The sequence below is a fragment of the Paramacrobiotus metropolitanus genome, unplaced genomic scaffold, assembly GCF_019649055.1.
Source record: "Paramacrobiotus metropolitanus isolate TYO unplaced genomic scaffold, Prichtersi_v1.0 Parri_scaffold0000254, whole genome shotgun sequence".
Classification (NCBI taxonomy): Eukaryota; Metazoa; Tardigrada; class Eutardigrada; order Parachela; family Macrobiotidae; genus Paramacrobiotus; species Paramacrobiotus metropolitanus.
Window position 1 is genome coordinate 1 of NW_026570474.1, and position 15,779 is coordinate 15,779.

At 41.9% G+C, this 15,779-nt stretch overlaps 3 protein-coding genes across 8 annotated transcripts; 2 read left to right on the forward strand and 1 right to left on the reverse strand.

Annotated features, from left to right (window-relative positions):
• Nucleotides 1-15: 15 nt before the first annotated feature.
• Nucleotides 16-4,656, forward strand: LOC129601608 (uncharacterized). Of its 3 annotated transcripts, none has more exons than XM_055500463.1 (3): nucleotides 16-172; nucleotides 1,536-1,657; nucleotides 3,751-4,656. In XM_055500463.1, the coding sequence occupies exons 2-3, from the start codon at nucleotides 1,546-1,548 to the stop codon at nucleotides 4,293-4,295; spliced, it is 657 nt and encodes a 218-aa protein (XP_055356438.1). In that variant the 5' UTR covers nucleotides 16-172; nucleotides 1,536-1,545; the 3' UTR covers nucleotides 4,296-4,656. The 3 variants fall into 3 exon arrangements, with proteins under 3 accessions (XP_055356438.1, XP_055356436.1, XP_055356435.1); XM_055500461.1 differs by lacking the exon at nucleotides 16-172 and adding an exon at nucleotides 336-875; XM_055500460.1 differs by lacking the exon at nucleotides 16-172 and adding an exon at nucleotides 895-1,330.
• Nucleotides 4,657-6,601: 1,945 nt separating this feature from the next.
• LOC129601595 (trypsin alpha-3-like) lies at nucleotides 6,602-7,999 on the forward strand. The gene is made up of 2 exons (XM_055500437.1): nucleotides 6,602-6,759; nucleotides 7,026-7,999. Exons 1-2 carry the CDS (start codon nucleotides 6,723-6,725, stop codon nucleotides 7,790-7,792), a joined length of 804 nt encoding a protein of 267 aa, XP_055356412.1. The 5' UTR covers nucleotides 6,602-6,722; the 3' UTR covers nucleotides 7,793-7,999.
• Nucleotides 8,000-8,128: 129 nt separating this feature from the next.
• Nucleotides 8,129-15,558, reverse strand: LOC129601596 (uncharacterized). Of its 4 annotated transcripts, XM_055500438.1 has the most exons (5): nucleotides 12,795-12,814; nucleotides 11,794-11,921; nucleotides 11,535-11,737; nucleotides 10,475-10,609; nucleotides 8,129-8,882 (listed from the first exon to the last, which is right to left on the reverse strand). In XM_055500438.1, exons 3-5 carry the CDS (start codon nucleotides 11,585-11,587, stop codon nucleotides 8,471-8,473), a joined length of 600 nt encoding a protein of 199 aa, XP_055356413.1. In that variant the 5' UTR covers nucleotides 11,588-11,737; nucleotides 11,794-11,921; nucleotides 12,795-12,814; the 3' UTR covers nucleotides 8,129-8,470. The 4 variants fall into 4 exon arrangements, 1 of the variants encoding a protein (XP_055356413.1); XR_008692255.1 differs by lacking the exons at nucleotides 8,129-8,882; nucleotides 12,795-12,814 and adding exons at nucleotides 14,004-14,295; nucleotides 15,423-15,558 and having other exon boundaries at nucleotides 10,491-11,737; XR_008692256.1 differs by lacking the exons at nucleotides 8,129-8,882; nucleotides 12,795-12,814 and adding exons at nucleotides 14,004-14,295; nucleotides 14,749-14,829 and having other exon boundaries at nucleotides 10,491-11,737.
• Between the last annotated feature and the right edge of the window lie 221 nt (nucleotides 15,559-15,779).

Sequence of the window (15,779 nt, forward strand, 5' to 3'; positions counted from 1 at the left end):
CTGGAAATGTAAACATTGATCCTATTTTTGCAAGAAAGCCACGACCGGAGGATAATTTGTACAAAACGATCCCGCTGTGCTAAAAATCGCTGGGGCAGAGTTTGCCGTACCCAGAGTGCGTATTTGTCCATGTGGCGAAAATTCCTTTTCAGTGTCTAGCAAACACAAGCAGGTAAGCGGGCGTATTTGTGCATTATTGAAAGGAATGCAAAAGCTGGTTTCAAGTGTGCTTAAAGAAATCCTAAACTGCGGACACCAGCAGAAAACCACCAGAGCCCGACAACGTAATACACCCATTGCAGCGGCAACAATAGCCGGCTTGTAACGTTTATTAAAGCCTGTTAAGTACGATGTACAGATACACAGAGCCGGTTGCATACACACTTACATGGCAAGGTGAACATCAATGAACATGTGCTAATGTTAACCGCAATAATAATCATCGACAGCATAAGATTGCACTACTATCATTTTGAACCCCTATTACACCATACGGTTTCCTCGTACAAGCGGTCATTTGAGGAGAGACGATATGATTATCGGGTGTAAACATCGTGTTCGGTGTACGAGTAGAGTACACTGCTGTCTGATTGATGCTGAACGAGATTCGGTACGGTTTTCCACGAACTAACTGTCTGCGTGATGGGCTATTAGCGGCGCTCGTTATCGTTATGGCAACCCGCAAAACTGCCGACAGAAGATGGTTGCATGTAATTTACACTGTCCGTGCACGTCAGTGTTGATGTTTGTTGCGACGGCACAATTTTTTTTCTTCTCTCTCTCTTCCGTTCACTATCTGTATGCTCTTCCCTTTGTATAAATAACCACAATTACCATAATGCGTGCTGATCGATCGCGGATAATCTGAGCGAAAGGTAAGCGGGACATATGTAACACGCAGGCACTTGCGGTAATGGAACAGATGAGCACATATTTTTCAAGCCTGTTCCACTTTTTCTCCGTGATTATCATGCATTTCAATGGTACTACAAATGGCACTCTGGGAACTCCCTCTCTATCTGGACATTGTGCCGGGAATAAATTCTATCGAACGCGACGGGCGCCAGAGCATTGTTGCTGGACCGGCGAAGCGTTGTTTGCACAAAATAATCCATAGAGGAAAATTGCCAGAGAGCGAGTGCGAGCGCATACAGTGGAAAAAGTCTATCAACAGCAGAAACTTTGCCAGTAAATGCAGTTCATTGTAAACAGAGAGTGTGGCTGTAGTGTGTATGCTCAAGGGCTCTGCCGAGACAGCTCAGTGTGTGTGTGTGTATGCAGCGTCTGACCAGACAGATGGAATGAGACTGTTATGTGTGTCGCGTCCAAGGTACAAACGTTTTCCCACAAACCGCGCGCTATCGATCTCAACCGCCGCAGACGCGCTCACAGCATCCTAGTTAATGTTTCCGTCTGCCGCTCCGCGTCACGGCGTTAATTTGATTGCTAATTTTCCGCTTGGTGGCGCGGCGTGTGTAACCGTTTAAAAAAATACCACTGTGCGTGTCGATTGTTGTTGATGTCTTCATTTACAGTGGATTGAGAATGTGGACAGTGGGCTGTGTGGAGCGATTAATCTGCCGACGGAGTATACTGCGCTGTCTGGGTGTTGTGGAGATTCTGGCCGGATTAGCGGTGGTGTGTATCAATCTTCTCGGTAAGGATGCAAATACCGGCTTTTTCTTTCACCTGGCGTCCGACATACAAGATGCCGGCAATTGATTTGGGGCGGTTTTTACACGCGCGACTTTTGTTGCGGGGAGTAAATTGAATTTTGTACGAATACCTCAATGTACTAAATTGACACCTCGCGTAGTCCTGGCATGTGGCCTGCCAAAGACTTATTAGCGGATGATTGATGAGGGATGATGTAACCACGTTTTAAGACTGTCTTTCTTAAAAATCTCTTATCGGCCGACGCACGCTGCAGACTGATAACGGCCGGCGGAAAATTTGCATGCAGGGAAATTAGTGCATTCACTTGATTACCAACGTGCTTGGCATTATGAAAGGATATAAAGGTGAAAGCCGGTTATGGCAGTGGCATGGTAATTTCGAACTGTCATCTGACGATTTTATTGCCAATTTTACAAGAGCGGTAAATGTCCGAAAAGTAAATTGTGACGGCGTTTAATCGTCGCCTGCAGGTTGAGCGCGGTTAAAGGGGGGAAATGGTGGCAAATTTTATTGAGGCCTAGCATCGATCCGTATAAATTTATACCGCGCTGTATAACTGCGTCTGACCTTGTATATTGCAGTGGGCCGTCGCGGCACTATGGTGTTCACTTGAGCTAGTTTTTCTCGTTCGCTGAATATAATACAACCGTGTTCGTTATTGTCGGCGCTCGGCGCGTACAAGGAGTCGTAGCGGAAAAACTATCAGACATGTCTTCGCTTCGTTGAAGCGATGATTTACGAGTTTTTAAACATGGCTGCCCAGACAGAAAATGCTCAGGCCGAAACTACACCGCTGCCGAAATAGTTTCCAAGCTGTTATCAACGTAGGCGGTGGGTACAAGTGGCCATTCAATTATCAATAATAATTATCAATTAACATAAATGATTTTTCGTTTAGACACAGTTAACGATCGCACCGCGGTGTATATCGCGGCGTTGGCGTGTCGCTGCCGGCAAGAGTTTCCCTCCGATTTTCTATCGCAAATGTGTTGTCTGATCAGTGTAATCGATAGGGCTTTGTCCCGTGCCGGCCCGGGACGATTCAGTGCCGGAAAGTGGCAATAAAAAAAATCTTGAGTAAGATGTAGTGATACTTAAGAGATCGGCAGGCTAAGCAGAGCTACCGCCTTTTTATTGCAAGAAAACCGCCTACAATTTTGATTATACAGAGTATGTGCTATAAATATTTTAAATCAGTGGAGTGTGGTAACTTTGCAAGCTGATGCTGATCTAATTAATAATTTTATTATAAATATTCATATTAAAGGTGCCACTTTCCATTTGTGCGTATTCACTGGAATCTAGTTATTTAATTCTGAAAGTCTTTTGACTTGCAATAGTGCAGTTATCGTATATGAACAAGCGGGCAGTACTTGTTCCAGCAAACAAATCCCAATAATCGAAGTGAAAATCGAGCGAGTACTGGTACAAAGATTTCATTGCTTATGTATGAACATGGTAACCGGCATATTTTAAAAGTACCGTTCGCTAGGTAGGTACTCCATAAGGTTGTCTAAATACAAAAATGATGTGCAAGCACCGACTGCGGAGCATAGACATTTTTCTATTTTTGTTCAGTTCAGCAATATGCCGAATCGAGCGCTGCAGAGCTGCAGTATTTCTGCTCCACTGCAGTCAAAGCACTTTACTTTAAATGACGTCGATACTTCGGTGCTACTAATATTCAGAAACTTTACGCAAGCCTTTTTATTTAATTTTTGAGTTTTTTAAAATAGTTTTTAGGTGTCGATTACGCATCCATTAATTGTGACAATGTTTTACGGCAAATTTGGAGTGGAGCTGATATGCGGTTGATATACTCTGTATATTTGTTTTCAAATAACAAAGATTTCTGTTTATGAATTCATCATGAGCCATGAGGTTGTTCCAATACAGCATATATTAAAGAAATCGTAATCCTGACTCTATAATTTTGAAAAATGTGAGCGATGAAGTCTTTACTCAAATAATAGTACTGTTAGTAATTGAATCAGGATGTTATCGTGAATGTGCGAGCATAAAAACGTACCATCTTGAGCAAAATAATATTTTGAATTTGTTGTCCTTTTACAGTTGTATATATGATTCCGTACATGGACTTCGCCATCGTCCACTCCGCCATCTTCTTCCTCTGTCTGTTGACCCTCATTTCCGGCATCCTGGCCGTCGTCGGCACCCGCCCCGTGACCTCCCCGACGACCCTCTCCACCTGTCTAGCTATGCACACCGTGGCGGCCTGTATCGGCGTCATTGAGCTGTTGTTTCTCGTCTGCCTCCTGATCTTCAGCCATGGCTCCTTGTCCCTTTCACGCTACATGCTGGCCCTCATAAAAAAAGACCACGCGCCGGATGCCGGGCAGGAGGGGATCCTGGCGGCCTTCTATCTCAGTATCTCCGTCTCCCTGGGGATCACCGGGCTCCTGCTCATCGCCAGTGCCGTGCTGGGCTTTTGTTTATTGCAGAATAAATCAAGCAGCAAAACATCACGCAGTGATATCCACGCTGATGTCCGGCTGCTGGGTGCGACGGTGCGGCAGGAGACGCCGTATTTCTCGGTGGCCCCGCCCACGCGGGTTTGTCCCAAAACGGAGGAGGCCTCGCTCGTTCCCATGGTATAGACGCGTGGGAACCGGGCTACGCGCCAGTTCTTCGGGTTGTTTTCTTTTTTTTTTGTTTCTATGTCGTCTGTGATACACGCACAAGTGTAACTGGTGTTGTAATCAGCTCTATATACGTGCTTCGTTACGTTGTTATTAATTATTATTATGCTTTTTGATCGGCTTCTTCATTTTGCTGTGATTTATGTTGGCAATTTCGGATTATATTATGGTTACACTGTATGCCAATTTTGATGGAAAGTGCTGCGATTCTTTAGAGCGTTTTATTACGGGAATGGGAAGTGAAAGGCAAGGTTGGTGTATCCTGCGTAGTCCATCACATCCTGATTTTTCTTGGGCCAGATGACGGCATTAAATTGAACAAAACTGGTGCTGATTAATGTCAATCTGTTTGAAAAACTGCAACATTGGTCGAAAATTTGAGACACGAAAATCGAAAAAAAATAATATTTTATAAAGATGAAAGAACTAAGATTAGTTGCTACAAGTTTTAAAGGCTTAGAAACCATACAGTATTCATAGTAATTTTCTTAACCATCCCTTTTTGGTTTCATAGATTGCTTGACCCTTTATGCAGCAAAGCTATCATAAGAAGCAGCAAAGCTTTACAGCTCGCTTGAATTTTACAGTACACTGCACTAATTAAATACTTGTTTTTAGCATGCGCATTTTTAATACCACATTTTTTTCATTAACTATCTGTTATTTTAAATTGTACTTGGCCTAATGTATATTTTGTCCGTTTCTGTTCGAACAAGCTGGAAATCATTCCCACAAAGTTTAATAAATAATCCGCTTAGTTATATTCGGCTTTGTGGAGTATTAAGTACTAAATCCAATATAAACCCATATACGAGTTACATACATAAGACTCGTAAATCTTAATTGCTATGAGTTTCACGGTGATTATTCAACACATCCTCGGTGTTACGTATGCGGTTTTCGGGTCAGTGAACTACACGTTATAGATCGCATCCGTACTTAACCTACGCTAAGGTTAAGTACGGATGTGACGTAGCGCATATTGCGTATGCGTAATACGAGCTCATCATCCATGTTGGAAAGCCATGGGGTGAAGTTGCCGGCAATCCATTTTTAATGAGCTCACCATCCTCGATTGCAGTTTAAGCAGTGGTATTACATCGTGAGCATACAAACCATTCGCCGTACGTAGAACAAAAGTGCCCCACCCCTGACCCCCTCACGCAACGCAACCCATCGGCAACAGCTACAACATTAGCTTAATAATTAATTAAGAGAACATTCGCATCGGCATGAATTAAAAACTGTCTGTATTTGAATTGATGGGACGGCGACAATACGTTTATTTATGTTGATTTACTGATTACGTACGAAGACTGTGCCAGTTTTTGTAAGTACAGTAGTTAAGCAGATTTTTTATGTGCATAATTATGCTCGTAGATGCAGGCAAACTGAGCACCGTCCGTCACGGTTTCTATGTGACTTCAGCACTTTAGCTTGTAAAATACAGTAGCTTATGCTCTCATACTCGCAACAAATCCTAATTAATTAGCGAAAAATATTTACAATGACTCAGTTTTCATGCTCTTCTGAGCAATTTTTAACTACTACATAATTAATACCACGCGGTCTGCAGCCTTTACCGGCGAAAGGCTGCCCGACTACGTTACCGTATATCGCCTGCTTTTTGGATCGTGAAGGTCAAGTTTCTTAATTTTGCTCATACGGCGAAACACGTGTTTTCTACGTGTATATATAATTTCAACCAAAGTTACCAAACACACGCCTGTTATTAAAATTTATTTACGTTTGTGGCAGGATTACATATTTATAACTACTCAAGCGTCAATGAAATCACCAGACCAACTGATAATATTATTTTTCCAGTGTATCTTAAAGACAATCGATAACAGGCTCGTCATCAACTTTTTCATATGTGCATACTGCACTGATTCTAAGAATAATTTATTCAGTCCATGCAGATTGCCCAAATCTTATCGTCCAAATATATATTGGTATTGTTGCGATATAATTATAGCTCCCGCAATGAATAATCGCTCGTTCTTCAAGCGTTGCAATGCACACTCGCGTGCGAATGCGTGTGATCCTGTCCATTGTGACCGGAAACAATGCCACGCCATGAAAGAATTCGGATAACCCCAAGAATGTCGTACGAACCGGCACGGTATCTGTATGCACCGGAAGTGTAGGAGCCTCCACGACCTTGTACATGATTACACCGGAGCTGATAAGATTGGTTATAGTTTCGCGTCACAATCGGGATTCCTGTTTAATCCCGCAGGTATAAAAACTTTGGGCTTGACCTGGAATAAACATCAGCAAATCTCCTTTCCAGTCTTGTAGAAGTCGTTAGCGTGGCAATACAAACTAATCTGTATATTCACTGTCCTTTTTTAAAGCGATTGCTGAATTATTCTTCTAAAAATGAAACTCGTTATTTTGGCTGCAGCTCTATTACTCGGTAAGTCAAAATACCTGACTGGAATTTATCGAATTCGACGCACTCGATTTCTTTTAATTCATTCACGTTGTAGCTTTCTGTAACCTTAAGCCTAATTTAAGAAAAGTTTACATTGTCAGCTATTCTCTCGCTTCTTAAAAATATTTTTTGCTTGTATAAATTTACAATAACAGATAAACTGAATACAGTATTCTGTATGATAATTACATGTACAAAAGAATTTGAAATATTAGTTGGCAAAAATTAGAGAGCATAAAATTTTTCAGGTACGGTGTCATACGCCGCCCCGCCGAAAATCGTCGGTGGTAGCCATGTGAGCAAAGGTGACCATCCCTACCAGATCCACCTCCGCCGCACCATCACCTACTTTGGCAGTTTTGAGTCGTCCAGCTGGGGCTGCGGCGGCTCCATCATCAGCGCCACCTACATCCTGACCGCGGCCCACTGTGTCAAAGGAAACGACCGCGTCACCGATCTCCCGGCGTCCAAACTCCTGGTCCGTGTCGGCCAGCACAATTCCGGGCAGTTCGAAGCGCACGCCGCCAACTACCAAGTCAAACGCGTCGCCTCCCACGCCCTCTACAACCCCAATACCTACGCTCACGACATCGCCCTCCTTGAACTGGTTGACCCCATCGTCTTCACCGATCTGGTGCAGCCCATCGATTTGGCCACGGTCACGCCGCCGGCCGGTGCGGAGCTGACGGTCAGCGGCTGGGGTACCACCTCGTCGGGGGGATCCTCCAGCCAGATCCTGCAGTCGGTCAACGTGCATGTTGTCAGCCGGGCGGCGTGTAATGCGGCCAATTCCTACTACGGACAGATTGTCGATGGGATGTTGTGTGCGGCGGCCGACGGGCGCGACAGCTGCCAGGGTGACAGCGGTGGACCGCTGGTCTGCTCCGATGCCAGTGGGGTGGACACCCTGGTCGGGGTGGTGTCGTGGGGACGAGGCTGTGCTTTTGCCAACTATCCCGGTGTTTATGCTGATGTGGCCTATTATGGCTCGTGGATCCAGCAAAATATGGCTTAAACACGCTTTTTGACCTTTGTGTAAACCACGGCGATCCTTGCCAAGATCTCTTTTAGTTGCATCTGCATGTTCAGTTATGGAAACGTTGATTTTGTACATACAGAAGTTTTTTGTACCCTCCAGTCTCAGCTGAATTTGATTGTTGGGGAAATTGACAGTTCTTTCCTGAATCTGGAGGCAAATTGATATTAAATTTCACGTAAACAACCGCAAACCGACCTCGAAGCTTTGGAGCAATAAAACTTAATTGTTTCATCAGGAACGTGATAAGTCTTATTCAGCACTAGGTCACCGAACATGTTATCGTTTCATTGTGCGTGTATTGTGAGCGTGAATCATTGTTCTGCATATGTGTTGATTAATCATTTCCCAGATATACATTTCACAACAAACAACATTGTCACCAATCGCTCTCACCGCCGGTGTTGACAAAATTGACCAGTTGCACAGTCTTGTCTTAAATGTATACGTAGTTAAAATTGTACGTGCGTACGTATTGGAGAGCTGTGATTGTTCGGTAGCCGTCAGTATATGTACCTGCGGCAAATTTCAAGCTTGTGCAGCACAAAACCGCTTTCCATAAACAATCTGACCACCAAATTAAACATACGTATTATCTTGAGTCTTGACCTTGTTGGAATTCTGTATAACAAACAGTACAAGGTGTGCCAAAATATATCACGCGGCCTTCTCAGCTTTAATCTCAGCTTTAACAGCTTCGTTTATCACGGTCTTCGCATTGGCTTGGTGGACACAGCAGATCTCAGAGATGGGACTACAGGGTGCGCCGTCACTGGCCGCTCCGCTGGGACACTGTCCTTCCTTGTCGTGGTTGATGCAAATGCCGTCTTTTGCACCCAGAACGTTGGAGGCCGACAGCGCTGTACAAGGTCGTCCGGTGCCGCCCAGTGACACTGTATTGGAAGATGCTGTTGAGGTAGTTACCGGTACTGGAGCGCCGGGGGCACCGGGAGCGACGGTGGTAGGATCCTTCGCGCTATGGTCATAAAAGTAGTCGTAGCGGAAGTTGGCAAAACCAGTCGTCTGGTCTTGGGCTACTCCCATGGCGTAAATCGGGGAGATGGCAGATCTACAATTAGAAAAGTTACAGTATATAGGGGGAAATCGATTGCATACTATACACCTTCCCTGTACTGCTCCAGTCATCCGTATGGACTGCCACGTTATGGCTTAACAGGCGTTTTTAAAGCGCTACATTTATACTTGTACCTGCACATTGATGCAGGTATTTGTACAAGTACCGTGTAAGGCGGTAGTGATAAACTGATAATCAACAAAGTGCTGCAGTCAGTGCAGTGACAGTAGAATTTGCATTTTGTTGTGTGTTGCGCAGGCAGAATCGTTTGAGTGTGCACAAATCTGGTTCAAAACGGCACATTTACCACTTAAAATGGTTCCCGTAATTTATTCTTCATTTTGCAACCAAAGTTGCGCAGAAGAAGCCACTTTTTCGCCCGAAAATTGAAAATCAAAAGGATGGAAGATTTCGAAAGCTCTCAAAATGTGAGCCAAATGCCGCCAAATCACGCTGCCGCACCGGGCGGTGTCTCCTGCGTCACGCGCCGGAAGTTCACAAAATTCGTTTTCTATAACGTTTAACTATGAAATCTTTATGAAATCTCCATTTAAAAAACAGGAAAGAGATTTTTAAGGAATACAGGGCAGTCTGAAGGTAATCACTCATACGGATTTCGAGATACGCTTGCTGAAGCGACTTGTAACAATCAATGCGCAGGTATAAATGTAGCGCTTTTAAAAACCCCTGTTTACCCATGACGTGACGATCCATACGGATGACTGGAGCAGTACAGGGAAGATGTATAATATGCATTCGATTTCCCCCTATATAGTATATACTATATACTATCTTGATATAATAAAATTATATGATTTTTGCATAACAAACATCAGAAAAGTCCAGATGTGTTGTACTGTAGAAGTACATTAGATGTAAAGCTGGCGCTGGATCAAGCATTTCAAGATTTAGCAATTAAGTAGGTATAATTATTAGCAACAATTATACCAGTAAGCACTTGATTAATCTCCTGTACAAGCTTGCATAAAAAAATATTTATCACGTGATCAATGTCGAAAAGTGTTTGTCGAAATTATTCCGAACAAAACGTTGCGTGCGTCCATTTGACAGCCTGCATCTATAGTATACTGAGAAAGTACAGACTGTAGTTCTTAATAAAATAAGCAACTATACTATTCGCGACATTAAAATACTCGTATGAAATAGCGTACTGGACACCAGAGAAAACATACTATACTTTCTAACTGCGCTGCTCCACATACTGTACTCAATATATTTATATGACAACAACTTTTCAATAATTGACCCCGGGGTAAATATTTTTTATTCAGGCTTATACACGAGATTAATAAAAAAAATATCAATCCCTGTTATGTGGAACAACGCGGAGAATATTGAATCTCTGTTGTCCGGCACGCGGGTCCATACTGGGAAAGAGGAAAGTGTCCGGAATGCTAAAAACCTCGTCGAAGTATACTAAATTTATACAACTTATATGGACAACTATAGTACGCAGTACTACGCTCGCAGTTCAAAGTTTTTCAAGCATTCTGCAGGTACCTACTGTAAACTACTGAAATGGTTAACAAGTGTAAAATGTATAATTAATGTTTGCCGGTACGTACAAACTGGTTGGCCTGACCATCGCTGAGGAAACGTAAACCACGGAATTGCCGGAAATGCTGGATAACCACCACCGTATCCTCCACCCCCGTAACCTCCGTAGCCGTTGTTGTATGCCAAGCACACAGTGAACAACGCTGAAATGGTTACCAGCAGGAAAGCAATCATGGTCAATTAAAAACTAAATGGACACGCTAAATTTCCAGAGAAACGATGGGCAAAACTGCCGTCACCGCAAGCAATGATACCATATAGCGGAAGCGGCAAAGCGACAAAAAATATCAACTACAGTGTGCAATCTGAAATTGCTATCCTTAACAGGTTTGTCGATGTCAGTATAGTATTCGGCTTCCCGTAATTTCACAAAGATTTAGATCAAGATTTGCATAACGGGGATGTTAATCTTACGACCGTTATTGCACAGTAATTAATGGAGAACTTGTTTCAACTTTAAAAAATTTAGGCAATCGTATGACAAAATTGTGCAATGGGTACAAAAAAAAACTCTAACTAGTTAAGCAAACTGTCTTTTGATGCCGTAGACCACATATCGACTTATTTCTCTGCACAAGCAACAGATAGGACAGCGGCGTTATTTGAAAATAATTAGGACGTTAGAGTCAATTAGTCAGGTCGTTGATACACTTCCGGTATTGAAATGTATTGCAAAGCAATAATAATACGAATATTATCAGCTCCATCAAAGAAGAGTACTTGTATAGGTAATTAAGACACCGTTTTAATCTCTGCGTTTTTTGTACCGGCTTTTACTTATACGCAACCAAGTGAAAAAATTCCATCATTTACTTAGTCAAACAAAAGGTTTTCACAACACAATTCTAGATTCCCTTATATAATTACCTTAATAGGTTTGCAGCTGGATCGGCAGTTAGCCTAAATAACGTTTAAGAACAACTGCATCCCGTAAAGGAATAATCGAAATTTTTATCTGTATGGTGCTCAACGAGTTTGTATAATATACAGCGGAAGACAAAATAATATTTTGATTGTACAATAGGGTTAATCGCTGCGGTATTAGTTGTACTGCAAAAAAAACCACACCCGTCAAACAGGGCCGTAAATCTCAGTTCCACGGAAAGTAATTCGGCTAACATTACGCGTCCTGTTCAATGCTTCTGACATTTCCGCTTCGGATATCGCGGCACGGGCACCAATAGGATAAGGCAGTTGGCAGATTTTTATACACAACAGGAAGTTAGGAACAGATTATTTTCTCTGACGATCCAGATTCCTTTTGAGATTGTCTATTAAAAGATGATAAACAGAATTGTGACCCAGTGGTCATACACAGAAGACTTACAGTAGGTCCATGAAGACGTTTCGAAAATTTCGGCAAGTGTCTGAGCCCACGCCGCAAAATTGACCGCACTTAAACATACGGCAGATGGATATAATATGCTTGCTGCAATGCGATCGGTAAGGCCACACCTTTACAAAAATGTCAAAGTATCAAAATTTTGTAATACTAAAAATTTGTACAATAAATTTTGATCGATCTGCACAGTAAGGAATTAATTATAATTTTTTGTTAAAATCTTATATAATATTTTTTGTGTTTAATTATCTGGAAAGAATAAGGGTGTTCCACTATGAAATATTCAACAAACCTTTACTGCTACTCGTATTCAAACATTGGAGTGTTACCGTGTCACCCCGTGTGTGAACTTGCAGGAGTAAGTCTAATGACTGTGTACGTATAGTTTAAGCTGCATAATATTAATTTACAAGAAATAATTTACAAGGTAGTATGGGCAGTTAAACCTATATGGGATTATCGCATAGAAGTACAATGGACTTCATAAAATTAATGTGGTTACACATAGCCACCCGTATGCATAGCGCTATCGGCTTTAAGTGTAACCACATTTATGAAGTCCATTGTATGTGTAGAAAAGCTAATAAAAACGCAATACATATTATCGTCCGTTCTAAAAATACCATAACTGAAAACGAAAAAACAGCCGCACGGACTCTTTAATTTTTAGCGGACAAACAGAAGAAGTCCTGCCGCCACAAAACGTCTAATACTTAGCTTTTTATTTTCAAGGGCAAAGACAGACGTATTAAACTGTATTTCAAACTAATTAAATCCATTAGTGCAAAATTTCCATTTTCTATAAGCATATAGATACAGTCAAATTTATTATATCCACCCACTACCTACATGCATACTCATAATAAGGTGGTTACTGAATTAAATAAATAATAACCACTTTAATCATGCTTAAGCACACGATGTCAGCTCAGAATAATTTGGGCATGCGCCGCTTTGCATGCTAGTAATTGTTAAAAAATTCTTACGGCAATATTGATCTTAATTTTTCCCAGCAATCCTGACTGTTCCATCCCGAGGGCGTAAATAGCACATACCTGGTTAGTAGAAACAAGATTATCCGTGAATGCGCTCTTTGATTTAATTCATTCGTCATGCTGTTTCTACTGTGCCAGCGCCATCAATTTCCGCAATAGGCACAATACACACAACACTAGAAATCCCAGGTGCGCGGCTTTAGTCGAATCCAGCCCCAACACTCATAAATGTTGGTGATTGATGAAATAATACGCAAAAAATATCCTGAAGTTACTAGTTATTCGAATTTACAAACCACCACATCAGGATAGCTCATCAGGCAAATTAACCTCCGGCTACAAACGCTGAATATAAATTATGTACAAGCACTTACTAATTTTCAGTTGCCAACTTGCCGTCGCGATGTCGCCACAATCATGGATTACAACGGCACAGTTTTCGGTACAATTAGCAACTTAACAAAATTTGTGAAGTTGCAAACTGTAGTGAAAACTGTGTACTAATTGTACCGAAACTTAATATTCCAGTTATAATTAATGAACAGCACAACTATGGCCCGCATCATCTGAGAAGTGCCAGACAAATGTCTTATCCCTGGTGGGTTACCACATTTTGAAAGTTTTTTATTGTCGATGCTGACTGGCAGGATTTCAATTTTTTCACTATGAATGGCAGTCTTTTGCCATTTCTAGTCAAGAAATTGCCACCAGCATGCGGACGTGTATGGACCTGGAGACGTACCTGGATATCTGCAATCAGTACGCGGATACGCCGCTGGATACGTCGCTGTCTGGGTCTGCATGACTCTCCGCCAATGCAGGACGGCCAACAGGCCGAAGAACTGGAACGGCTGGATTCCGGGACCGTCCAGAGTCCAGTCCAGACATGCACTGCCCGTTCTGGCTAGCTGTCTACTTCTCGACGAGAAGTAGACAGCTAGCCAGAACGGGCCCCGCGTAAATTGAGGCACACCTTTTAACTGGGTGGTACACCGTAAACACGTGATTACGCCCTCGAAATACTCTCTTTTTTCTTTTAACGTATATTTAGCGCTCGAATCAGTCTTACCAAAATAGTCTTTAATCTACGTTTAGTTTAATCTACGTATAGTTCTGACAGCGATCGAAATGGCTGAGCAACAAATCAACAATAATGATTACGCTGCCTGGTCCATACTATCACAACAATTAAATGCATACCTGCCGACGAAGCGACTGTTAACGAATGGAACGTCCGCTGATTGGAAGTTCTGCCTCCTTTATATGCAGCCCCGAAGCTGTGTTTGGGTACGATCCGTCGCGCTTTCTGTGTGATATTTTCTTTAAAGCAGGTCATCTGTCAATCTATCCGTGACGGCGCTCGTTGATTTTGATGGTGCGCTGTGCATGTACTGGTTCTACTGTGACAGCGCCAACAATTACCGCAATAAAAACCTCACTGGAAAGTGGAAACCCCAGGTGCGCGACAACAATCCATCACTCGCATCCACCACTAAAAATAATAATTGTTGGTGATCCATGGATGCAATAATACAAGAACAAAATCCTGAAGTTACTAGTTATTCGAATTTACAAACCACCACATCAGGCTACTTAGCTTCCGGCTACAAACGGTGAATATAAATTACGAACAAGCACTTATTAATTTTTGTTATATACAGTATCAAGTACTTACTATAGTCTAGCTATAGTAAGTTTTTGGTTAATTTTATATGATAGGTCTTGGTCTATAGCAGCTTCCTTGGCCATCTTTCCGCTCTAAAAGCTATAATGCAGGAAACGGGAGCCGAATTTTTTCATTTTTTTCCGAAAAATCGCACTGCTTAACGAGAAATAATTATCTTCAGTCTACAATATTTTAAAAATGTTGGACGGTTGAGAATCACCAAGTTAGAAAGGAAGTTAGAAAGGTTGGTCCCTTTCTAACTTCCGTTAAACCACTAACATCTCGTCCAACGCAACCCGCGATCCAGGCAAAAACATTCTTCGAAATGTAGGTTTTAACATAAAAGTCTATGGGAGATACATCTTGTTTTGAACTCACAACGAGCAGTGATCGTGCTAGAATTGGTTGCTAACCGGTAACAAATACCTTTTATATAAAGCACTCGATAGTTTACTAAAAAGGTCACGGAAAAACACCCGTTACTGAATTTCTGAGAGGGGCCATTATAACCATTAAAAAATTGACGGTTACCCCCTCCCTTTTAGCCCCACCTGACTCCTTCCGGTCACACCAACAGATACCAGTTTTGGTATCATTGAATTCGCAATAAAAAGTTACACTAGAAAAAAGCAAAACATATAGCAAAACGATTTACGGCAGTATTTCATAATTTATTTTACGTAGCTGTCCACACATGGCGCGATAATGTACGAGAACATAGATCATACAATCATAGGACAGGAACCTGTACATAGAACAAGAGACTAGGTCAGTATATAATACTTGCGCACCTTTGCTGAGAGCTACTCAGTTTCCCTTTTAATCGTTCAATGTCTGAGCGGATAGTAGACAAGTGACAGATAAAAAACAAATTTTCCAAAGCGATCGTGATTATGAGATGCCAAAATTAATAATTTTTAGTCTTTATATATGTAGTTCTTTGAATAACCAACCTTCTAATTTTTATCTTTCACATCAGTTCAAAAATAGGTTCATATGAATAAAATATTATAATTTCCACACTGTTTCAAATGGCACGAAGATAGCATTCGCAGCATCCGACTATATATCGTAAAGGGCACAACTCACGTCAGCCTCACCATCCAAATATCAACGAACACCTTAATAATTCTTAAAGAATTTGTCTTAAAATTAATATTATTACTTAAGCAAGTTACGGGGCTGTCAGCTTACATTAATCATAAGCCTTGCGGTAATTTCGGTACTCGTATCACGTCAATTGTTGTGTGATTTATGCGTGAGAAAATGCTGACCATGAGTTATAAGCTCCGCACGCTACGCCTCCCTTT

Excerpts from the sequence above, each read along its gene's own strand:
- LOC129601595 (XM_055500437.1), top strand. The coding sequence starts at position 6,723 with ATGAAACTCGTTATTTTGGCTGCAGCTCTATTACTCG. Across the intron at positions 6,760-7,025 it reads GGCTGCAGCTCTATTACTCG|GTACGGTGTCATACGCCGCC; the intron begins GTAAGTCAAAAT and ends AAAATTTTTCAG.
- LOC129601608 (XM_055500460.1), top strand. The coding sequence starts at position 1,233 with ATGCTCAAGGGCTCTGCCGAGACAGCTCAGTGTGTGTGTGTGTATGCA. Across the intron at positions 1,331-1,535 it reads TTATGTGTGTCGCGTCCAAG|TGGATTGAGAATGTGGACAG; the intron begins GTACAAACGTTT and ends CTTCATTTACAG. Across the intron at positions 1,658-3,750 it reads GGTGTGTATCAATCTTCTCG|TTGTATATATGATTCCGTAC; the intron begins GTAAGGATGCAA and ends GTCCTTTTACAG.
- LOC129601596 (XM_055500438.1), bottom strand. The coding sequence starts at position 11,587 with ATGTTAGCCGAATTACTTTCCGTGGAACTGAGATTTACGGCCCTGTTT. Across the intron at positions 10,610-11,534 it reads TTTACGGCCCTGTTTGACGG|CGTTGTTCACTGTGTGCTTG; the intron begins GTGTGGTTTTTT and ends TAACCATTTCAG. Across the intron at positions 8,883-10,474 it reads ATGGTCAGGCCAACCAGTTT|ATCTGCCATCTCCCCGATTT; the intron begins GTACGTACCGGC and ends TTCTAATTGTAG.